Source organism: Molothrus aeneus, chromosome 15 (assembly GCF_037042795.1).
Source record: "Molothrus aeneus isolate 106 chromosome 15, BPBGC_Maene_1.0, whole genome shotgun sequence".
NCBI lineage: Eukaryota > Metazoa > Chordata > Aves > Passeriformes > Icteridae > Molothrus > Molothrus aeneus.
Genome location: NC_089660.1, coordinates 14,322,156 through 14,347,447, shown reverse-complemented (window position 1 = coordinate 14,347,447; position 25,292 = coordinate 14,322,156). Strand labels below are relative to the sequence as shown.

General features: G+C 41.2%; 1 protein-coding gene across 3 annotated transcripts; it reads left to right on the top strand.

Annotated features, from left to right (window-relative positions):
* Positions 1–1,343: 1,343 nt before the first annotated feature.
* PANK3 (pantothenate kinase 3) lies at positions 1,344–23,917 on the top strand. 3 transcript variants are annotated; one of them, XM_066559906.1, is made up of 7 exons: positions 1,344–1,438; positions 10,149–10,501; positions 11,311–11,564; positions 11,671–11,847; positions 13,782–13,905; positions 16,156–16,281; positions 17,598–23,917. In XM_066559906.1, exons 1-7 carry the CDS (start codon positions 1,411–1,413, stop codon positions 17,646–17,648), a joined length of 1,113 nt encoding a protein of 370 aa, XP_066416003.1. In that variant the 5' UTR covers positions 1,344–1,410; the 3' UTR covers positions 17,649–23,917. The 3 variants fall into 3 exon arrangements, with proteins under 3 accessions (XP_066416003.1, XP_066416004.1, XP_066416001.1); XM_066559907.1 differs by lacking the exon at positions 1,344–1,438 and adding an exon at positions 1,499–1,566; XM_066559904.1 differs by lacking the exon at positions 1,344–1,438 and having other exon boundaries at positions 9,902–10,501.
* The last annotated feature ends 1,375 nt before the right edge of the window (positions 23,918–25,292 follow it).

The window sequence follows — 25,292 nt, the reverse complement described above, 5'->3', positions numbered from 1 at the left end:
TCAGGAAGGACATGGAGGAGCTGGAGCGAGTTTAGAGAAGGGAATGGAGCTGGGGATGGGTCCGGAGCAGCAGGAGCAGCTGAGGGAGCTGGGAAGGGGCTCAGCCTGGAGAAAAGGGGGACTGGGGGAACCTTGTGGCTCTGCCCAGCTCCTGACAGGAGGGGACAGCTGGGGGGTCGGGCTGCGCTCCAGGGAACAGGGACAGGAGAAGGAACGACCTCAACCTCGACCAGGGAAGGTTGGGTATCAGGAGGAATTTCTCCACAGAAAGGGTGATTAGATATTATAATGGGCTGTCCAAGGAGGTGGTGGAGTCACTGTCCCTGAAGGTGTTTAAGGGAAGACTGGACACGGCACTCGGTGCTCTGCTCTAGGTAACACAGCGGTGTTCGGTGCTAGGCTGGACTCAGTGATCTCAGAGCTGCTTTCCACCTGCTTGTGTGATTAAACATCAGCCTGCTGCAGCAGGTGAGGCAAAGTTTCCAGGGAAATAAAGTTACTGGTGCCATCATTGGAGTCCAGGCACAGGAAAGAAGCCACTTCCCAAACTGCTCCGGTGCTTAATTGTGAGAGCACTTCAGTCCGAGCGAGGGGAAATGAAAGCGAACGCCAACTGCCCGTTCACTTCACAACATTCGCGTGGCTCTGGCAACCCGCAGAGCGCGAACACCCGGGCCCGGCTGCGACTGAGGGTGTCAGAGCGGCGCGGGACCCGTGCCCTGTCAGTGCCCGCTGCCTGTGTCCCGCTACCCGTGTCCCGCTGCCCGTGCCCTGTCAGAGCCCGTGTCCCAGTGCCCGCGGCCCAGGCGAGGCCATTGGCCCCGGGCCCTGCTGTGAGGGCGCGGGGACCGCCGGGAGCTGTAGGCGCGGCCGGACTGCGGCTCCCGGCGCGCCCCGCGCCGGGCGGGGGCAGCGCTGCGGCAGCGGCGGGGCGGGCGCGGAGCCGCCCCGGCCCCTTTGTGTGCGCGGCCGCGGCTCCGGCTCCGCCGCCATCTTGTGCCGGCCGGGCCCGTGTCCGCCGGGGTTCCGCGGGGCAGCGCCGGGGCCGCGCTCCTGCACGGAGCGGCCGAGCGGAGTCTCGCCGCGCTCCCCCGCCCGGGGCCCGTCCCGCGGCTGCCGCTCGGCTCCCTCCACTCGGCGCCTCGCGAGCGGAGCGCGGCCGCCCCGCCCCGTCTCCCCGCCCCAGCCCGAGCGCCGATGCCGCCGCTGGAGCGGCCCCTGCCCGGGCCGCGGGCGTAGCGGCGGGCGCGGCCAGCGCCGCTCCCCGGGAGGCGGGCGCCCGGCGGGCGAGGAGCATCAGGAGAGCGAGGCCCGGCCCCGCGGAGCCGCCGCCGCCGCTGCCCGCCCCATCAGGCGAGCGGCAGGAGACCCGCCCCGGCCGGCAGCGAGCCGGGCCGCCGCCGCAGCGCCATGAAGATCAAGGATGCCAAGAAGCCGTGTAAGGCCGGGCCGGGGGAGGGGGCGCGGGGCCGCGCGGCGGGCGGTGCCCATCCATGGAGCCGGGAGATGTCCGCAGAGACGCGTCTCGCTCCTGTGCGTCCCTCTGAGCGAGGTGTCGGGGTTCAGGTGATCCTCAGTGCTGGCTTCGGAAGGACTAGAATAGAAAGTCATATAATCAGTTTCTTGGGGATGGGTGCTCTTTTTGATGAACCACTTAACCGCTGTGCTGAGCATCTGCGCAGGTGGCTGCTGTTGCTACAGTTTTGATTTTTTAATCAATTTTAATTCTTTTTAGACTGTTTACTAATATTTGGATATAACTCTTTTACTAAAATTCTGAATTCTCCCCTTTAATAATCACAGCTGTAATAATATTTCTTGCTATGTGTTATTCTGGAGTGCCACGTTTGTTTTGGAGAGTGTGAACATGATTCAGACTCAGGTGAATATAAACAAAACGTCTTAAGATTACAGCTACGTCTTGGAAAGAGAGATTTGGGTTGAATATGGTTGATCTGTATGCAATTGATGTGCTCTCAGTGTAACAGATGCACAGCTGTGCAAGGCAACACACCTGTCAAGCTCATACAGGTGTGCCTTAGCTGAAAGGGATGCAGGTTTTGCTCCACTGGGTTTAGCATCTTTTTCTTTGGCATCACACTTAAGGACTTACTTTCAGGATGAGTTACTGTAGAGAAAGTGCCTAGTCCCAAATTTCTAGGCCTCGTGTGGTTCATACAGCGTGACTGGCTAATGAGCAGCATACAGCCAAGACAGGATATTGGAAGGTGAGGTCTTAAATTTATTTTTTGAGCAGCCCAAGAAGAAGAAAATCACCAAACACATATTTAACACAGGAAGTATTAGCATAGCTGTAGAAATAACTAAAAAGGCTTTGAAAGTAGGTTGTTTCCTGTGGTCTGGTGGGGAAACCCTAAATATCTATCTTGTAGCACACAAGTAGCCATCCCCTCTTGTTAGTGCCAGTGTGTGGAAATTGCTGAATTGACTGTAATAATGTTTATGAAGAGTAAAGTTCAGGCAACATTGTTTTCCCCGGTATAATATTAAGAAATCTCATCAAGACAGCAGTATCTGGCTGCAAAATGTTATAGTGGTTTGAGAATTGGAATGGGGAGACTATGGCTGCTCCTGCTGTAGAAACCTGCTAATTTCAGGACTGTCTCTGCTGGACCTCAAAGCCTTTGTTTTCTGTAGTGGTGGATTTAAGCCTCATGGTTAAATAACAGTGCAAATGCTACCAAGAAATTTTAACTGCTCAAATATGCTGCAGTTGTAGTTACACTCTTCCAGGTCTTGAATTTGAACTTTGATGTTGTTTTCATGATGGGAATTAGAAACAGTTGGAACTACATAAGTAGGAGGGGCAGGATACAGTGTTAAACTACGTTGTTTATTTCTTCTTGACTCTTGAACACGCTTTGGAGCTGGTGGCTTTTTAAAAGATAATAGCACAGAGTTTCTTAGGCAGTGAACTTTAGACTCAGTCTGCAGATTTCTGCTCATGGTTAGTCACACTGAGAGAGCAGCTGAATGTTTGAAGAGGACCAGGTATACAGAAGCCCTGAAGGTGGAAATTGTTGTTCAGGGTCTCTGGTACCCAAATACTGCTTTCAGTTTGGCTTAAATGCTCACATGGACATGAAAGCTGAGTTGGGCTCACAATACCACTTATAGGCTGTTTACAAATCATTTGGCTAAGGCACTTGTAGACACTTTTGAGCACAATTGTTGGGTGTTCATTCCTCAGACCAAGTGAGTACCTAATCATCTGTGATGGAGCCAGATGTGGTCCTGGGGAAAATGGATAATTGTTACTTAACTTAAGAACCTGCAGGGTAGAATTGAGCAGATTGCTTTAGTCTACCTGTACTTTTGTCTGTGATGTTTAGCATCAGGAAGGAAGGCCTGAATGCAGTGGTTGGCATGAGAGAGGTGAGGGTAAAATGGAAAGACCAAACCAGTTCAGAGTTCCTGATGTGAGTACCCTGCCTGCACATGCTTGTGTGGCCCTCCCTTCCAGATCTTCACCCGATCGGTGCTGTCACTAATTTGATGGAGTAAAAGCTGTGAGAAACACAGCAGAATTTATGGAACACAGCTTCTGAGATGGGCTGTTTTGAAAGAGGCTAGTAAAGGGCCATTTAAATCTCATGTGCTGATGATGAGAGGAGTCAAGCATTTTAAAGGAAGATAAGAGAAACTCAGATCAGGAAAACCTTTTACTAAAGTCAATGTAGCAGTGGGAGCTGGAGAGGTTATGGAGTCTCCATTCTTGGAGGATTCTTGAAAAACTTCTGAGGCTCAAAGTGTTGACGGGACAAAGCTGTAGCTGACCTCATCTGGTTGTTGGCAGTTTTCCTGCTGGTGTAAGAGAGGTCAGAGCAGATGACCTCCAGAGGAACCTTCCAAGCAGCAGTTGCGTGATAGCTCTTCTGAGGAAATGCCCATGGGGAAGAAGGGCTGGCAATTTTCAAGGAGATTTCCAAAGGTTATTTGTGGGTTGAGATGACAAATGTGAGAGCAGCAAGTGTTGCAGAGCTGCTGCTGTGTGGGATCTGCCCAAAGGGAAGGGAGCAGGAGCTCATTCAGAGAGCCGTGCACATTGGCGGGGGCAGGCAGAGCGCTGGGCCAGCGTGCTGTGCTCTCCAGGGGAGCTGGAGCCCTTCCCCTTGGCCCTGAGTGTGACCCAGTGCTGGAGGAAAGGCAGAGACTTCCAGTACTTGATACACTCTGTGTGTGTTACTTTTTGCAGTTTGTTCCTTTGGATTGTTTATTGAAAAGAGTTTGACAACAAATGCCTGTATTTCCCTTGAGGCGAGTTGAGACACTCTAATATATGAATGTATATTGCAGAGATTTGCAAAATCCTGCATCAATATAAAGGAAAGATGAAAATTTCAAGTTTATTTTCTCCAGTGTGGTTCTATGGAAGCATGTAATTGTGGACACGTGGAGGATTAGTGTAGTAAAATTGATGAAAAATCCATTTGGACTGATGAAGAATCCTGTATAAATAGATGGATTCTTTTCCCATGGAATTTGCTGCATAGTTTTTTAGTATCCTAGCATTTTCTTATTGGTCCTTGAAAGCTGATTATTAGCCCATAGCAGATGTTAGAGGCTCTCATTTGATTGCAGTAGAAAAATGTATTTCTAATAATGGGTTAATACTGCCAGGAACAGTGTATACTAAAAGTGTTATACACAGTGCATCTTTAAGTGTTAAATTATGCCTCTGCATTCTGTATCTCACCATAATAACACCTATCCCCAAAGAGATGGCTGCTGAAATGTCAACAAAATTACCAGAATGAGCAAGGAGGGAGAAGCTGAAAGCAGCGATATTTTGTCTTGTATTAAGCTTTATGTGGTACCCACTCGTAGCAGCGATAGAGCCCATGAAGAGCAGTTCCAGTAATTGCCCATTAGCACCTGTCCTCCCACTGTGAACGGGGCTGTTCTGCAGCGTGATCAGAGCTGCCTGAGTGGGAGTTTGCAGAGCGTGATGGAGTTTTCCCACAAGGAAAATGGGAGGATGTGCCAGGGTGTGTCAGATACATTTAATTTGCATGTTAATTCTGTCCAGCCCAAATGTATTTTGAGCTGGACTTGGGATATTTGAACCAAAAACCTGTTACACAACTTGTTAAGGAGAGAAAGTCTCCAGTGTCTCAAGGACTAAGGACACTTAAGTGCAGTTTTGCTCTGTAGAGGCTCATAGGCCATGTAGATTGGTGTTCATGGGCACAGCAAAGGCATTTTGCTGCCCAGCCCTCAGGTTAATTTAATTTAATTTCACAGTTCAGCAAGCTTTGGTGTGTTTTCTCTTAGCTTGTCTCATAGCTCACATTAGCTGCCTTAGGCACCCAGCTGATTTAAAATTTGCCATCAGGTTGTACTTTGCTGCTTACTGATGTAGGGAAATGCTGGAAGTATAAGAATGGATGCACATACACATAAGAAAATGTATTTGGAGAATCTGCAAAATGCATTTAGTTTGTGTTTATAAACACTAACTGTGTAATAGTTCAGTAGAACTTTTAAAAAGTTGTTTGCCTTGTCAGTATTCAGATAAGAATGGGATCAAGGTTAGTTTTGGTACCAAAGGCTACGTACTAGGCTGAATTAGATAAGTTTTGGGCATCAGAACTGATGATACTGCTTACTTCCATAAAGAACTATTGCAGTGCTGGCAGGAGTAAGTTTAAGTTTTTGTGGATTTCATGATCATTTTCCTTTGTTGTATTTTAAGGCTGTACATTATCATGAACTTCGGCACCCTTTGGCAGCTGTTCCCCAAGCTGTGTTTGTACTTGGAGTGCAACAGTCTCATTTCTTAATAATGCATAAGCTTTCTTACAGAGATGACACAAGATGTGGTAGGCTGTTCTTTGCTGTCACTGACAGCTGTGAATTTTTTTTTCCCCATGGTGTCAAGCTCCCAGCTTGAATTAGGAGTTAGCTACTCTTCTTTGAAGGTTGGTTCTTGTTAAATTTATACAGGATTCACCCAGAGTGTTACTTTATCTTACAGGGAAAGTGAAGTATTAAAGGTGTTTAAAAGCAAAATACAAATAGAACATTAAACTGAGGAATCTTAGGCTTGACTGAATAAGGGGGGTGTAGTTAAGTCTTTGAGTGTGTACTTCCTGCAGCTTTGGATCCAGAATGGGAGTACAAATCAGAATACAAGTGTATGGTCTGGGTGGAAAGCTTCAAAGGTCCCCTGAAAAACCCATGAAGAAAGAAAACACTTCAGCCTTTGTGCTTGCATTGGCACAAAGAAGACATGCACTGTAATTATTTCATTTGGCATATAAAGACCTTATATGATAAGATATAAGTAACCTTAAGACTGCTGCCAGTGACTGTGCAGCACGAACTTGAGAAGTGCAGACACAAGAGAATGAGGCTTCCCTGTGCTATCTCTAAAGATGATTAAGGTTTAAATAACAAGCAGCAGCCACACCAGCATGGGTTTTCTTACTCAGCACAACTGCTCCATCATTACATGACCACAGCACTCTTCCCTTGCGGGAAGTACTTTTCTAATTGCAGGAAGCAGCTCTAGGGAATCCTTTTAAAGATCATGGTTTTTTTTAATTCTGAGCAGGTTGTCCCTCAGAGCTGTCTTCACAGCATGTACTGAGCAATCTGTTGCTTTATTGCAAGGGCTTCTGGTTGCTGTGTCTAGGTAGGGACCACAGTGGCTCCTGGCAGAGCTGGGGAGTGAAAGCAAATCTGGATTTGTAATTAAGGAGGTTGTATGTTTTGGTATTCCACTTGGTGTCCTGAAGATAGTTAAATTTGGTGTGAAGTATCACATTAAACACCTTATGGGTTTTGACTTCCCAGTTAGTGTTCTACTTCATATATCTGTCTCTTCTTGGATAGTATGGAATCTGTATTTTGTGTATTCTTAAGTAGAGCCTGGCCTGACTTCCTAAAAGCAAAATGGGTGAAAGAATTTTATATAGTTTATGCAAGCAGTTGGGCTTGTTAAATAAAAAGCTGGATTCTTACCTTTCCTTTTTTCAAATTGTGACTGACCACTGCAGAGAGGAGGTGAACTTTGAAAAGTTGGGCCCTGGATTTGTTCTGTGAATAGCAGTTAAATTCTCAGCAAGGAATATCTCTGAGCTGTGCATCACTTTTTGTGGAATATTCCTGGGAGTAACAGTCAAGAGGAAGAGCTAAAAAAATCTTTTAATTATCTAATCCCCACAGAGCTGTGGAAAAAAAGTCCAGCTTTAGTTCAGGGGAATTGACTCTCCTTATGGATTGAAGCTGTGGAATGATGGTTACAGTTGTGCAAGTCTTCAAACCTAGTATCTGCAGACCTGTAAGCTTGAAAAAAAAGGTTGTGTGATTGGCATTGGCCTCATCTTGACATGCTTCTGTAACTGTGACTGCTGAAAGGATCAAGCTGATGGCTGGGGATATTTTTTTCTAAAGGTTTTGCTGCTGCCATTCTGTTCTTAAATCTCTCAGAGAAGCCTGACCCACAAATATAAGTATAAAAATACCTTTTGTAGAGTCATTTATGTATCCCTGCATCCAGATATGATGGATCCTGAGCCAAGATCTACCCTAAGCAAACCTGCAGCAGTAAGAGGAAGGTTCATGAGGTTTCCATGTTGTGTCCCTGTACAGTTTCCATGTACAGTTACATTCAAATTCAGTAGAATCAGTGTATTTCTATTATTTAAAGACAGCTCAGGCATAGATAAATCTTGTATCCTTGCAGTCCCAACTGATTGTGCCCTTGCCATTTGTGTGTATGTAGATCCCCTCCTGTGTTTGGAAACCAAAATGGCTTTCATTCTCCTGGCTGCACCTGTAATAAAATCCACAGAAATCAATCAAGAGTGGCTTGCATGCACAGGAATCCTTGTGTAACACCTTCTTGCTGCTATAAGGACTAAGTTAACAGTACGTGGGCCCAGTTGCTTGTCAGAACTCCTCCACCTTGCAAATGAAACTTGAGCAATGTATTGCCAGCCAAATCTTCACAAATTTTCAATAGAAAAATGTAAAACTTCCTGGGGTTTGCCACGGGTGAAAGCTGACCTATTTCTTCAGTTTCAAAGTCTGTAAATGGCTGTTAAGATCACTCAGTTAACCCAGAAAACTGATCTTGTACAGCATGATCCCATTTTTCAGCATAAAATGTATTCTCATTTAAATTATGGAATAAATGTACAGTTCAGCTGTTCTTGTTTTTACTTGGTGTACAAGATCCTTAAACCTTAGGACTTAGAGAGGCGTGACTAATGCTGTATTTGCAAAAGCTTTTTGGATCATTTAACATGGGATGGAGTGGATCTTCTGACAAACAGGCATGACTTGCACCAAATCATCCTTAAACTCATCACATGAACTTCCAGCTGTTCCCCCCTCTTTCCTGTTTTGGAGAACAAGATCTCAGTTATTCACTAGGTGGAATCCAGGTAGTGCTTGGCTTGGGGTGTCCTAGTTAAATTCTGCATGGGTTGGATTGACTCCTCCAGGCACTTTCTGGTCTGCTGGGTGAATCAAGTGCCCTTCTTCAGTTTTGTTCTTGTGGCACTGTTTATTGCAAGGGGTTGAAACTTGGTGAGGTCCCTTAATAAATCCTCAGCTAATTGTGGTCAAACAGTAAGATGACAGATTTTCTTTTGTCCAGAGTCTCAGGGTGAAGAAGGCTGGCATGCAGTCACAGACTCTATTCATGTGTGTCTCTATGCTCAGTCTTATGCTTAGTCCTCAGCTTTATAGAAAAGATAAGCAGGTTTATAAAACTTCTTCATTTCTACTTCAAACTACATTTTCCTCACAGAATTTACCTTTGTATTTAAATTTAGTTTATCAAGGTAAGATAACCAACTGATTTTTTTTTTAGTTAATATCTGACAATATTCTCTTGATGCCCATTTCTGAAAGTTGAAGTCTCATTTCCTTCTTAAGTTTAGCACTCAATAAATAAATGGACAGACAGCCAGCCTTGCCTAAATACACTACAATATTTTGGTAGGTCATTCTTCTCAAGCATAGATCCCACTGGTAATGTAAATACAGTGTAATTGCATCTTGCTCATGATAAGCATATTAACATCTTTCTGGTTTTGTTCCTGAGTTTCATGCTTCTGTCAGATATAAATTACATCTGAAGAGATAAAAAGAGGAGGCAAAACTGAGTGAGTTACAGTATCAATTAGGAAATAGAATATGATCTTCCCAGCTGGATATCCAGGATCTTTTTTAAACTGTTTCTGGGAAATGACAGTGGGAAAGCTCTCAGTTGAAGATGTTGTCTTTTTGCTGTAGGGTTTCTAAGTATCTGTTTCACTGCACTTAGTTAGGAATATTTATTGATACAGGCATGTTCAAACTTTGGTCATACATGTCATAAACAAAATCCCTTTTAGGAACTGCAGTCATCCCACATAAGGGATAAAGGCAAAGCACTTGTAGTTTAGTGCTGTTAATTTGTAGTACAGAAATTCCCCCTTCCTAGCCAAGGCACCAAAAAAAAAGGAAAGAAACCAAAACATGGAACCTAAATTCAGTAATATTAATTTTCTCTTTGCTTGCACTTTTTAATAGGACGTTTTGTCATCCCTTTGACTTCAAGAGATAGAAATTAGGCATCTTAACTGTGTCAAGTTTTAAAGTGCATGCAAATAAATTTCCTCTCAACAACCACATTATGTGAGGGACTGGTAGAGGAGGAGTACCTGGGCTGCCCCTGTTGTCAGCTGTAATGTGTAACCTGCTTTCTTCAAGTGTGCATTGCAGTATTGTGCTGAACTACGTCAGAGCTGTTATTTTAGAAGTGAAGGTTATTTTAATCCTTTATTCTCAATAAAAAAAAAGTGGTTGAATTTGTTTATGAATTGGTCTGAAAGATAGAGTATAGTTTGAGGAGTTTTTAGTTGAGCTTTCTGAGCACCTTATAGCATTTAAATGTGTAGCATTGCTCGTTTTTCTGTTTTTACATGAAGCCAGAGAGCTATTTAAGGTCAGGTAATTGAAATGAGCACTAGTTCTTTTTTCCTGTGAGGAAAAAAGGTCTTTTTCCTGTTCCTTTTTCCTTTCTTCTTAATGTCTGTCTTGTTGAAAAGTACAACCCGGGTTAATCTTAAACTCCATGTGTGGCTTTTGCTCTTCCACAAACCTAATGGCTCATTCTTGTATCTTCACAGCTTTCCCATGGTTTGGCATGGACATTGGGGGAACCTTGGTCAAACTGGCCTATTTTGAACCTATTGACATCACTGCAGAGGAGGAGCAGGAGGAGGTGGAAAGCCTGAAGAGCATCCGCAAATACCTGACCTCCAACGTCGCCTACGGATCCACTGGCATTCGGGACGTCCACCTGGAGCTGAAAGACTTAACCATTTTTGCTCGAAGAGGAAACTTGCACTTTATTCGGTTCCCAACTCATGATTTGCCTACCTTTATCCAAATGGGAAGAAACAAAAACTTCTCAACACTACACACGGTGCTCTGTGCCACTGGCGGTGGCGCCTACAAGTTCGAGGAAGATTTTCGCACAGTAGGTAGCCTGCCCTGCCTCTGCCTGAAGCTGATGGGTTAAAATAACCTGTAGTTTGAAAATAACCTGTGAAAATAACCTGTAGTTTGAAAAACTGGAGAGCTCTAATATATTTTAGTACTAATTTTAGTATGGTGAGGAGTTCCAGCCTTCCTGGAATCCACAGCACCAGTTAGTTGTCTTTGTGCTTTATGAGAGAACGGCAGCTTAAATATCAGATGCAGAACTGTAGAGAGCCTTAAGCCCTGCAGAATTTCTGACCTGTGGTTTTCCTGTGATCCTTGGAGTGTTAATGAAGTTGCAAGGATAGTTAGTACAATGCCATTGAGCTTTTTATATGCTGATAGCTTAGAAATTACTGTTTTGACTTGTGAGGTGGGGGAGGAACCCAACAAACCTTGAACAGATTTTCAGATATGAGTTCCACCAAGATGACACTCAGTGGGGCCTCTAGGGTATTTGATGACCTTTTTATTGATTTAAATTGATGAAAAATATTGTTAATTTTTCAGTGGAGTCATGTCTTAGTATTCAAAAGTGATCTTTGAGCTTACTGAAGCAGATACTTATACTGCGTCTCTCTTCTTGATTCAGCTCTGAGATCTGGATTTACACTCAGATTAATTTGCTAGTTTAAATTTTTGTATTAAGAATTTAGGTCTGAATTCTTTGTTGGCATTGAAATTCCTGAATTAGTCACGTGAGATAGCTTCTTAAAGTTGGGCAGTACAAATATTGTCCTAAATTTGTAGCACATTTGTGCAATGTTAGAACATGTTGCCACAGTCTTTTTTTCTTTCTTAACACAGATTGGAAACCTCCAGCTGCACAAACTGGATGAGCTTGACTGCCTTGTCAAAGGCTTATTGTACATAGACTCTGTCAGCTTCAATGGCCAGGCAGAGTGCTATTATTTTGAAAATGCCTCAGATCCCGAGAGATGCCAAAAGATGCCTTTTAACCTGGATGATCCATACCCATTGCTGGTTGTTAACATTGGTTCAGGAGTCAGTATTTTATCAGTCCATTCCAAAGACAACTATAAAAGAGTAACTGGAACAAGGTAATTTAAAAACCTTTGTTGGGGTTCTTACCTCATGGGGCAATGACACAGGGATCTTTAATGAGAGGAAATGCTGTTTAAAAGCAATGGTTTTCTATGTCCTTAGTCTAGGTGGAGGGACCTTCCTTGGCTTATGCAGTTTGTTGACAGGCTGTGAAAGTTTTGAAGAAGCTCTGGAGATGGCATCCAAAGGAGACAGCACACATGCTGACAAGCTGGTTCGGGACATTTATGGAGGAGACTATGAAAGATTTGGTTTACCAGGATGGGCTGTAGCATCCAGGTAAGCAGGAGTCTCTTTGTGGATTCTTCTCTTGGTTTGTGGAGCTTCAAAAGCAAGGCTTAAACTATTCATGCAGAAAGAACTGCTTTTCTGCATGGTTTTATTGTGGTCAAGTTACATTTTTATCCTAAAAGTATGTATCCTCAGCTTTCCTGCTGGTTTAAAGCCATGTGCAAGTGCAGGTGCCTGCTAGGTCAATATTGAAGAAACCTCCTGAGGTATTTCATGCACAGCTTTGTGTGAGTCAGAGGGAACACGAGGTGATAGCAGGAACAGAGTGCAGAGGTGGTGTGCTGTAACCCAGCAGGTATTTAAACACCACACAGGCACTCAGGCACTCCCTCCAGTGAGATGGGGGAGAGAACTGGGAGGAAAAAAATAAAACTGGTGTGTTAGATAAAGAGTGTTGAACAGGACAGAAATGGAACAGAACAGAATGGTCTCCGCCCCACTCTTTGTGCACCCCCATTGTGCTCACTGGTGGGGTGCAGTGAGGAGCAGAAAAGGCCTTGACTGCTCAGCATAACAAAAACATCCCTGTGTTATCAACAGTTTCCAGCACAAGTCCAAAACACAGCTCCATGGTAGCTACAATGAAGAGAATTAACTCTCCCAGCTAAAACCAGCACACAGCTACTAGGAAGAAAATTAATTTTGTCCCAGTCAAAATCAGTAGAAGAGAGGGGAAAAAGTGCAAATTTCTTTTTATGTTACCTAGAGTCTTTTAGTAGAGCCATTGTCTAGAGGGAAGGTGAGTGGGAGATGGCTTTTATGTTGCTCTTACAGTGGAGCAATTCCTAATTTTTTTTGGAAATGTGGTTGTCACAACAGACACCGGATGTAATGTTTTAACTACTTTTCTCACTGAAGAGGGCTGTTGAACACAAACAGTTTGCACCATGAGAATGTCATTGTCATCAACAGAGGACTTTTGTCACAGCTGCACACATTATTTCCATTGGGGAATATCATCAATGATATTACAGCTTCACTGCCCTTACAAAAGATAAGAAAAATAAACTCTGCAAGCGAAACTAATATGTACATAAGAGTGTTCATTAAATCTTTGCTGTTATTCCATAGGGAATCATAATTCATGGCAACTTAATTGTTCTCCCTCTCCAGCCACCTGAGTCCAGGCCTCTTGAGAGCCCATGTGCTGAGAGGTTTTAATATGTGTGAACTTTACTCTTCAGTCAATAACGTTTTACCTTGCTTTATGTTGGTACTTTCTGTTCTCATTTGCTTTTTAAGATCCTTAAGAGCTTTTAATGGCTTTTTGAGCTCTACAATAATCAGGATTCTTGCTCTCCAAACTGACTTAGATCTGGCTCAGAGTCTTTGCTGGTAAAATATCACACGTAGCTATGAATTCTTGTCTTTTCTTTTGTGCTGGGCATGGTAAGGGAAGTGCCCTTCTGATCCAGAACACTTAATTTCTGCAACCTAAATTGCATTCTGTCACTGTTCATTTTGTTTCAGAGGGTTGTGTTCCATCATAAAATTGTTCAATTAATAGTTTTCTTCTAGTTTGAGAATAAAAGATTGTATAGGTGTTTGTGAGGAAGCAAGCATGAGAAGTGGAGGATTTACCCATCAAGCAGTGACATAATTTACAGTGACTAGATTTGCAGAGTAGTCTTCTGTGAAGAATAAAATTGTTTTACTGTAGGTGGTTCTTCATGGAAGTCAGCAATCTGAACAAAAATAATTTGCTGGGGGGCTGTTATTGTAACACAATTTACTGATTCCTGTGAAGGAATAAATAGAGCTGTAGTGTGAAATTGCTGTATTTAATACAAACTTAAAAAGCAAGTTCCTCAAAGAGGAAACATGAGACACAGGTTTTGTTACAGCATGAAAACATCCATTTTGAAATTATTTCAAATGCACATGAATCACTTTGTAACTCATGGCCATTTCTCCTGTTGTAGTTTTGGGAATATGATCTACAAAGAGAAGAGGGAGTCTGTCAGTAAAGAAGATCTTGCTAGAGCCATACTGGTCACCATCACCAATAACATTGGCTCTATTGCCCGGATGTGTGCAGTAAATGAGGTAAAACCTGACCAGGAAATGATCTATCTACAGCTCTGTTATTTGTCTTCACATGAAATGACTGCTAAAATGGTGTATAATTTTAAACCTTTTAATACATTCTCAAATGAAATGAGGAAATGCATGTAGTAGCTTCGAGCTGGGCCTACAATCACTCTGCTTTAGCAAGGGGACTTCAGGTCCTTCATCACAACACAGAAAATCTTGCGCTTACCTGCAGGTTTTGGGCTGCATTCTTTACCAAAGCTCCTCATCAGGTACCCTCCCCTTTGGCAAAGACATCCTTGTCCCACTTCTCCAGAGACAGTCAAAATATTCTGAAGCAATTCCTAGTGCTTTAACCACAGAGCAGCTGGGGTTGCAAAGGACTCCTGGAGATGATGTAGTCCAGCTCCCCTGCCAAGGCAGGATCACCCAGGGAATGCATCTAGCCCTGGGACATGGACTCAGAGACAAACTCTGCTTGGAGCTTTCAAAATACACGGCTTGAGCAACTGCAGCATGTAAGCTGCTGAAAGTCCTGCTTTAAGCAGTGCATAATGATGGCCTCCAGCAGTTTCTCCAAGCTGAAATTATCCTCTGATCAAAGCCTTGTTTCTAGATAAACATTATTTTTAATTTTTTCTAGCTCTTGAGACTTTAAAATTGCTTTGACACCTCTCATCTTGCTGGTTGGTACAGAGAAGGTTTCCTGCCATCTTCTGTTTCTCAAAGTTCAAAAAAGAACCAGTATTGGCTCAGTATTAGTGTGGATAGCCAAAAAGCTGTGGAAGAATACTGACTTTAGGCATAGAAGACATGAGAGTCTGAGCAGCAGGGATTTCTTCCTTCATTATCAACAAACTTGGGATAAAATGAGGTTTAGTAATAGCTTTCTTGGAGAAGACCCTGGGTAACTGAATTTAGAGTTCTACTGCAAATCTTTGCATGTGATTGTCTCAGAAGTATCAACAGCCCTGTTAGCTGCAGTAGTCCTCCTTTTGCTTCGAAGCCAGATTAATTATATTTTCTGGTTTTAATATTGTAACTTCTCCCTCCGTTTCATTATCTTTCTCTCGTGTCTGTCTTGGAGAAGGAAGGTAATTTTGTGAGTGTTAATTTGGGCTTTTTGCTTTGTGGCAAAGCTAAATAACAAAAGAGTTAAAATGAAGATGAAGTGGAAAGTACATTCCACATGTCTTAAGCAAATTATGCAATTTCTATTTAAGGGTGGGAGTAAATGAGGACAAATCAGAACTTGTAAACTGCACAAACTACCTTTATTCTGAGTGGGTTTTGGTCTAATTCCAGCTATGTCACAGAATTACAAACCTTAAGAAATAGCAAATGGGGATACACAAAGTAGTTCCTTGAACTGATGTCTAAAGATGAAATAAATGTAATTATTTTGATTTCTTGCAGCAGAGCAGAATTACGCTTTTGTGTCTTAACTATGTGTCAACATGTCTTCAGTGGGAACTAATCAAGATGGTTAAAAAACAGTTGCATATGGTCCATTTGACTACAGGTTGAATTGTCATATTAGTTATTGTAATAACTTAGAAATGACCATTTATTTACTGCAATTAAGTGCTTTTTAAAGCACTGTGCTAAGGACTAACACAATTACATTTTCTTTGGCTCTTTCTCTCGGGTCGTTAAACCAGTGTTTAATGTTTTCACTTACTGCTGGATTTACTGCAGTTAATGAGGAATATTAAGTGATTTTCACTTTTTTACATTTGACTGGATTAAAATTCACAGCTCACTGGTAATATTCAAGTGCTCTTAGTGTGATGCCAGGCTTGAGGTATAGTGAGGGCTGGAGATGAAAGGAACATCTGTCATGTCTTACTGCCTTCGGCTTCTTTACAGTGCTGCCTTGTTGCATATGGATCAAGCAGCATTGTACAGGGCTATGAAGGCATTGAGTCTTCTCTACCAAACAGAAGTATCTTTCATTTCATTTCTTTCTTAGCTGGCTTCTTTCTTTGGTGTAATTGCTGAAAATGCTCACTTAATTTGAAACACAAATGCTACTTGTCTGTAAATTAAGTCCTTTAATTCTCAAGGGTTGCACCATTTTTCCTTCTCCCCAAGTATGCCATGTTTTAAATTTTGGAACCATGCTTTAATTGTGGGTTGTTTGGTTTTTCTGTGGTTTTTTCCTTGCTTAAGACAGTCTTCTCTTTCATAGCTTAATTTTCAAAGCCGTGTTAAACAGTGAAAAGACTTAATCCTTTGCTGTTTTTCTTTTTTTTTTTTTTTTAGAAAATAAACAGAGTTGTGTTTGTTGGCAACTTTTTGCGTGTGAATACTTTGTCAATGAAGCTTCTTGCATATGCACTGGATTACTGGTCAAAAGGTCAGCTGAAGGCCTTGTTCCTAGAACATGAGGTATGCTGTGGCTCATTTATCATTTATCTGTGTGTACTGTTTCACCATAAATCAGAAATGCCTCTACTGAGTGGCTCTCATGTGTGATATCCTGAGGCACCAAGTGCTCAGTAAATATTAGAAATAACAGGAGGTTTGTCTTGCTGAATTGGTTCTCTGGGAACAGTTTTCTGCCAGGGAAGTAGTTCAGTCACTTTGGGGTTTCTCAGTTCATGCTGTGGATCTCTGGAGAGGGACAGCAAAATGTTAAACTCTGTGCTAAGGGTCAGCAGTCTTCCTTGGGTTTGGGTGGAAACAACAGTAAGTATTGTGTTCCAAAGAGTGCAGAAATGTAAAGCTTGGCCCTCTGAAACACTTGCATTGTTCTCAGCTGAGCTTGAGCAATGTCTTGAAAGTCAAGACTGCTTTGACAAGGCCTGTTTTCATTCCACAACAGACCCCTCAGAGCTGTTGTAGTGATCTTTTGCTTTGAGAATAATCTGCTTTTGGGCAGCTTCTGCTGTCTCAGTATGCAGTATTGAGAGCTTTGACCTGGTTTGGTTAAAATACGAGCAATCAGTATTAGTCACAGGTGCAACAGTTGCTGACTTGCAGCTTCTGGGCAGTGGGTTGGGAATTTTTGTCCTCAGTTTCTTGGTCTGAAAATATGACAGCATTCCATCTATTCCCTTCAGTTGATTTTCACAACTCTTTTCCTTTATTGCTTATCCCAAGACTGACAGTCTGTTCTGATGGCCACAGTAGCAGTGGAATGGTTCCTTGTTAGTTCTGCCCTCTTCAGATTTTTCTTGGGTAAATTTTAAACTCACATTTGGTCAAGTGTATATTCTAAACACTTGAATACTGCTTAGTTATAGGGAGGGGGAAGATTTCAATCCACAGGGGAAAAATAATTCAACATGAGAACGTTGTTCTTTGCATGCAGGTAGATAGACGGTCCAAAAGTATGATGTAAGGATATAATTGGAGGAATTTTTCACTTTTACTTTAGGAATAATTGAAGATGTTTCAGTAAGCAAAAGATGCAGCTTCTCTAGGAAGAAAAAGCCAAACCTGATTGCCATGCTTTAGGAGTCACTGATACCTGTCCCAGTGATCCTGCAGTGTATGGTGAGGCAGGAAACCTCCTAAAGTCAAGCTAGATAAGAAGGATAAAATGTTTGTTTCACAAAGCCTTAATTACTGTGAAACATTATATATTAAAAGTGTATCATGTTCTTTCTGTAGCATTGATCCATCAGATAATTGTTGTCACTAAAATGTGATTACTGCAGAATTTAATACCCTACCTAAAGTTGATTTTTTTTTTTTTACAGGGATACTTTGGAGCTGTTGGTGCTCTGCTTGGGCTGCCAAATTTCAGTTGAGATCCCAGATGTCACTACACTGAACTATTTCCACCTGAATGACACTTGTTTATGTCGATGGGAACTAAATCTGGGGAGGGGAGACGAAAATAGCTGATTTTCTGTAACTCTTTTTAAGAAGTGATGAAGCTACTGAGTATTGCTGTTGTAAGGAACGGGGTTTCACTCTGCTGGGCATTGGCAAGTGAACTGTTTGTGGCTATAATTCATGTTCTTTGGTATGTGTAGCCAGTAGTGAACTAATATGCAATACATCCTCTGAAAACAACTTCCCAGAAATTCCAGAAGAAGGAATGCCAAACCCTTAAGTGCTCAGGATGCAAATATTGCAGGTTTAGGCCCATCAGTTTATATATAGAATTGATGACTAAAAAATTATTTTCATTTGTTATACTGTTATTATGAGCACAATTTTATGTGTACTTACAGAAAACAAAAGACAGCCAGGTACTATTGACAAGATGAGGAAACTGTAGACAATTGCTTCCCACAGTAAACATATTATTTTATTTTTATGTGTAATATTAATTCTTTAATTTCCAGTGGGAAGAACAGAAACACAGAGAATCAGCCAAAGCAGCAGATTAAGCAGTTGATATTTTGAAGGTTTCATGAAGATACCTTAATTTATTGGAAGCTTCAGCTGGTATTTTGGGAAGATTCCTCTGTCTTTGATTGGATTTAGAAACGAGTTCAGTGATTAATAAAGGCAGGTTTTGGGAGGAAGATTTTTTAAATTTTTTTTCTTTTTGAGGACATGACTTCCAAAATGCCTTCTGGATTACTTTTTGTGTTTGTTTTTTTGGCCTCATAAATTCTGCCATCATGAATCATCATTTGTAAAGGTACCCTAAATCCTTATAAAATAAACTAATTATGGGACCTCATAATTCTGATGCTTTGGCTTATTTCTGTAGAGGTTTGGAAAAGTTTTTGCCCCATCTGAGTGATTTGAAGTTGTGATTTCCCTGTAATTTTGTAAGAGTTGATCAGAATTCAAGCAGATGTTGAAGTTGAAAGGTTACTTTTGAATTTGGAAGTTTGTTTTGGGAAGTTGAGGACATCAGAGTTTGTATTGCAGCAGCAAATGGACCAATATTTAATGCACTTGCAATATGGAACCATTCATCAAATTGTGGCCTTGGGATAAAATCCATACTCTGGAACTGGTTTTTGGGGTTTTCTGCAGATTTCTAAAATTTACAGTTGTGATTATTACAGTAACTTCAGTCCTGAAGCCAGGGCATGAGATCTTAAACTTACAGGACTATTATACAGTCAGTAGCTATATGACTTTTTGTGGACTAAAGCTACCCAATTTTGTGATATTTTCCTGTTAAATTTATTTCCTGTAAGTGCATGAGGAGCAGCCAGACCCAAACACGTTCATATCTTGGGGTTTAAGGTTTTTAAAACTGATTGCTCGAGTATTCCACAGCATGGCTGTGTTGTATTTACAGATACATCCCCCTTGTGTTAGAAACCCCTGTGCTATTTTCACTCTTCTCTTTCTCAAAATTCACAGCCCCAAACTAACATCACAGGTTTTTGCTTTTAAAATTCTCTGTGGTCCTTTAAGAGTACAGTACCTTAGAGTAGGCAACTCATTAAGTGCAATGCTAATCACAGATGCAGTTCCATTTATTGTTGCTTTTCCTGGTACCTGTACTACATTTCCATTGTGCTTGCTTTGATGTTTCACTATAGACATAAACAACTAAAAATTACACTCACAGTTCAGCTGATCTAATGCTAAATCAGAGCACTTCAGAAAATAAGTGAATACAGTTTTTCTAGAATGTCTTTATACATGCTGTAAACTGTTCTTTTGAGTTAGGATTGACTATCAAAAGTAACCTTTATTTGGTTATAAAACTGTGTATAAACTTAATTTTCTGAATGTTCTGGCAGCCTGCTGAAAATTTTGCAAACTAACTGCATATTTTACTTGCAAAGGGTGCTTCAGGAGACATACTACAGCTCCATTAGAAACAGTTCCTTTAGTCCATGTTTATTGCTCCTTCATTTGTGATACTCAGTCCTCTTGAAGCAGTAGTTAGAAGCTACTTGTATATTTAACTAAAAGCACATATAGAAGATGATTACCTAATACCCATAGTTCATTAAACCAATTGAAGTTGATGTCACCTAACATACATTTTTTAAAGTAAACTGTACAGAGTTACAAAATAAGCAAATGGAGTAATTCTTGAATAGCTGTACTGTATAGAAACTACTGTGAGAATCAAAAAGTATGCCCTACCTCTGTTTTATTTCCCTTGAGCTTCTAAAAAAATTGGCTTTCTGTTGCTAATTTTATCAGCACAATTGTTACTTCATTACAAGAGCAACCACAGCAGTTGTCAAGCCCTACTGTAAAGCCCAGGGGTCCTGTGTTTAAGCCACATCTTTGGGTTTCATCTCATTTTCTGTCGGCTTAGAACTTGTTACTAGAGTCTCCAAAGATTGACTCTACCACCAGGAGAAATGATAGGCATCACAAATAGTTGCAAGATAAGCCTTAATGTCTTTTCTTCTAAATTCTCTTGTAAACAGGTTGAAAATGCTGGTCTCTTTTATATGAGTCACTGAAGTAAGTTGCTTTTTCCTGCTAGAGTCTGTTTTTACTTTCACCCTTGCCATTTCTTTTCCTCAGAGCTAATTGGCTGAAGCAGCTTTAGGGTGAATTGATTCAGTGTGATGTACTACAGTAGAGAAAATGTGGAGTTTTCTCAGGACTACTGTGGTCTTCTCAAGTGGAACCACTTTCTAGAGGAAAGTTCTGTGATAGTTCTTGAAAGTAAATTGTAAGACCCATTTTGAATGTGTAATCATTTGCAGCTCAGTCAGCCATGTCAGTGCCTTTTGAGTTCTTCATATAATGCCAATTTTATGGTACTGGGACTTTTTCCATGAGGTTTCCTAACCAATATACTTACCAGAGAAATGGCAGGTAATTATATTGGCCGTGGAGATGATCCCTTTAATCCAGTGTAGCAGGAGATACCAGGAAAAAATCATCAGGTTTCTGGCTTCCTATCCCTGTAGCCCTTAGTCTTGGGGTAAGGATTTTGCATTTCTTGGTCTTATCCCTCCAGCTTGGTCCTTTCAAGTATTATGCACAGTTTCATTGTATCATTATCTCCCTAAAAATCATGCAAGTTTATAATGAGATAAGTGCTGTTTATTTCTGGGTAGAGAAGTTCAATCTTAGGTGAAGTTATTCCAAGCTATTAAACATAACCACTTTGACCTTTCTAAGTCTACTTGGGTAATTGCAGTTTGAATGAAAGGGGAACTCTTACAATACATCTTGAATATTTAACAGGCTGGAATTAAAACATCCTCAGTGTTCTTTACTGAACTGAGCAGAGGTTTAAATACAAACAATTTTTCATTCTTTTTAGTAAAGTCTTGATACATTTAGGAGTTCAGAGAGAAGCTGCAGTGATGCACTCTGTGTCTTAGTTTGCTCAAGAGTTCCAAAGTGTGTTCAGGTGTCTGCCCTGCCTTTTGAAGATGTTTAACTCCCTCAAGCACTTGTGTGGTTCTGCCAACAGGTGCTCATAACTGAGAGTTCCAGGATGGAAAGAAGAGAAACCACCCACCTTGCCCCACTGTATAATCAAAAGCCTCAGCTGTATAATCAAAAGCTCTGCCTTCTCCTGATGGATCATCTGCTCCTTCAGTGCTACTGTGACATTCCTGCTTGCCCTTGAGTTGGTGTAGATGCAAGGTGCCTGTGAGGGCTGTAATACTCTTTGTAGAGACAAAGACCAAGACCCAATACAGATTTTCAAGAAACACCTGCTTCCAGATCTATTGAAATAACTTATCATTTCTAAGTATTTCAAAATAGCAATGGGGTTTTAACATTTGGAACTAATTAAAGGGTCTTTTATCTAGAGTAGATCTCTGCTAGATAAAGATTAGATGGTGTCTTTCACATCAAGTCAATAATTTTCATTAATGAATAAATTTGCAGTCAACTTGTTTTTAAATATCACTTTCATTGTGGACATTCTGGATACCACTGTAATCCTGAGGAAGTGACTTCAGAGCAGAGGTGGAGGTCAGTGTGGTTCTGTGGAGCTAGTTCTGGTCAGTTCTAGTTAGAGCAAGACTAATTCTTTCCTTTGTCACTTCTTTTTTTCTTATCTACATCTTTTTATGTAGACTTAAAAACCATATAATATGTAACAGAGCTTTGCTGAGGTTAAAAAGTGAACAAACATCTGTGGGTCAGGTTGGAAGTGTTTGAGCAAGGCCTGTAGGTCCCAGTGCAGAGCTGGGGACACACAGTTTCTGTTTGGGTGTGGTAATTCTTTCACTTCCCATTAATGCACAGTCACAGCTGGTGGGTTTCACAATCACTGTGAATAAAATGGGAGAATTCAGTCCTCAGACATGACCATGGGAGATTAAAAAAATACAGTGTAGAAAAATAATTCCTGCTCAAAGTTCTTTAAAGTTTTACTGATGTATTCCAAAATACATCACCAGTATTTTGTCAACTGTGGTAAAATTAGTAATTCTCTAAGTTAACAAAAGTCTGCAAAGAAGCCTGTTTTATTAGTTTCATTTGCATCACACATGGAAAGCATATTAAGTATTCTTAAAAACACACTTTTGAAAACATCTCAGATGATGCTGTAATATGTCTGTAATTATTAATGTGCTAATGGAATATGTTTGAGCAATCTCAGTTTGCATAACTGAGTGTCAAATCCTGCTCACTGTGTAGTTACTTCAGTAAATCATTCTTTTAAACTAATGAGCAAGATTTGGCCTCAAGGTCTTCTGCCTGGGGAACACAGTAATGCTACTTTGCATATTCCTGCTGGTGCTAAATCATTTGTTGAAAATAAAGATTCTAAATAGAAATTGTAAATAAAATATTTATGGCCTGGTCTTTTTGACAGACTTAAATTTTATCATTTGCCAATACTCTTTGGCCTTATTTTGAGTTTCCCTTTTGGGTTTGGTTTTTTTTTTTTTTGACTGTGTGGACTGTGTGTGTTAATGTGGCAAGTCATTGGCAGGTGTGGCTTCCTGTGCTGCTTTATGTGAGGCCCGTGGCACATCAGGAGACAGATGGGTTTTCATAGCTGCATTTCCATGTTAATCTTCATCTTGTTTTGTTACTGTAGCTCTTTGCACAAATTTGTGTCAAGTAGAGCACAATTGGCATTTGTTCTCTGCTAAAACTTCCAAGAATGTCAGCCACTACTGAAAGTGTTTAGGAAAGCTGTTGAAAAGTCAGAAATACCCGTTTAAAGTAATTTTAAAATCTAAATGTGCTAATTAGTGTTGCCTATAAACTGAACTGGAATATAGAGTGCTGGTTGCTAACCTTTGCTATAAATTGCTGACATTTCACAATTTAAATTTCTGGCATCAGTTTAAGAAATTGTAAATACAAGCTTTGGGAGGAGGTGTATTAGTTTCAGATTGTGCATTATGAAAGACTAGTGAATTAGTATTTTGAGACATTAAATTACAGCACCTAGAACGTGAAAATTAATGTGTTTGTGTTAGGGTATAGAGGGCTTTAGATAACCTGCACTTTTACATTCTTGAGTTTTGGCATTTTACCAAACAAACATTTAATTTTCCATTTATTGTCTCATCATATGCAGGCCTTGTAATCACCAGATGCTGTCTTCAAGTATTTGTTTTAGTTAGCAAAGCAGAGAGGCAAATTTGTAACTTGTAAACCCTGGTAGGATGGAAGTTCTCTGAAGAGCCATTTGGTTAAGTTGCCTTATTCTATTACATTGCACTCATGGTATGTCTCTGCTTTCTTGTTTACTGTTCAGACACTGAAGATGTGATGTAAAAATATGTGCTACAAATTTTTCATCATAAATTACTCATTAATACCTTTGTGTCACCTGTTAAACAGCTCTTGTAAATGATGCCTTTATGCCATCTGTAATACAGCTCTTGTAAATTGTTTAAATTATTTTTCTTTTTATAGATTCTCATTATTGAATGTACAGATTAGATCCCTTTAATATGTCACTGAGTAATTTGATTTGGGCCCAAATATGGACAATGCTGTAATTCATCCCATCAAAACTGTAAATAATTCTTTACTGCTTGTTTGCATGAGTGAAGTTTGGATTTCATTTGCTTTGTCATAAACCAACTCCTCTGTCATGGGCCTACTTTTTACAGTTTATTTTCCTGGTTTTATTGCCATTTGTTCTGTACGAATGTTGAAACAGTACTTTGTCTTTTCCTAATAAATAATTTGAGATTGTTCATTGTTGGCCTGCATTTGTGGGTTTTGTGGGAGGGATTTCTGGGTCTGTTCTTTTCTTTTGGCATTGTAAATTTCTGCAACATTTGATACTGGGGGTTGTGGCAGAATATCTATGACTGCTGTGGTTTCGTGCTCTTTTAAGCTTCCTCTCATAAGCTGATCATTCACAGCTCTTGGATTCAGGTGCAGTTTTCAGAAACACTGGATGTGCCTGGTTTGCAGTGTTGAAGAGTGAAGTGTGCTCTAGAAGCATTCAAAGCTTTCCCCTTCCAAATCCAGCTGGGAGCACCTGCTGCTCCCTGCACAGGCATGGGGAGCTCAGTGTCACGTTTTACTGAATAAAACCTTCATGTGCCAAGTGCAGACTGCATATATAAATCACCCCTCTCTTGGAATTGCCCTTTGCTTATGTTTTGAAATGCCAAATTCTGTCATCCTGAAGTTGTCCTAACTGGGTCCCAGTGGGCAGGAAGCTGAGAGGAGGGGAGTGTGAGCCACAGCAGCATCCTGGCACTGCAGCTTGAGACAAGCTTGCTGTGGCAGACATGGTCCTTCAGGCTTCTCTGCAAATGTTTTAGCCATCCAAACCACAAAGATTTGCTCTAAACCACCAGAAATGAAAAGTCCTTCCTGTGTTGTGTCTCCAATGAGCTCTGCACCACAGGGATGTTTTTTAGGGGAACACAAATTCTTTACAAGTTAAGGGAGTTCTGATTTGTTCAGTTTGCCTTGTGGAGGGAATTGCAGTGGAAGCTGGTCTGCATTTCATCTGAGGTCCTTAACTGCTTCTGGTGCAGCCCATGTGCAAGCTGAGGGGACAGGAATAACTTTAAGCTTCATTTACTTCTTAGCTGGTGATCTGATTGATTTTTTTTTAAAGTTTGTATGAAACAAGTGACTTCCTCTTACTGTAAGATTACTCAAGCCAGCTGTATTTGAATTTTTGCTGGACTCAAAAAATGAAAACCTCTAATTTAATACTTGTAACTTCCCTATTTTTAGAAATGCAGATTAAAAATTAAGTTGGCCTTTAAATCCTGGACTGGAACCCCCTGCTCTAAAGGCCTGTCTGTCTACAGGTGTTCTATAAATATATCCTCTTTGTGCCGTTTTGGGGTTCAGTACAGAAGTGTCAGGAGTGCCAGGGTTGGCTCTGCTGTGCTGGAGGGAGCAGGCATGTGTTAACCAAAATCCACAGATTTGTGGGTGCCTGGAGAGCCTGTGCAATCCCTGACTGATGTGTGTGCTCACTTTCCTGCAGGGGCTGTGTTAAATGGATCAAAGGTGGAGTCTTTCATAACCCAGATGTGTCCAGATATGTAAATCACTGAGCTGCCTCTAACGAAATCTGTTCATGCACTTTCCATATCCCAGGC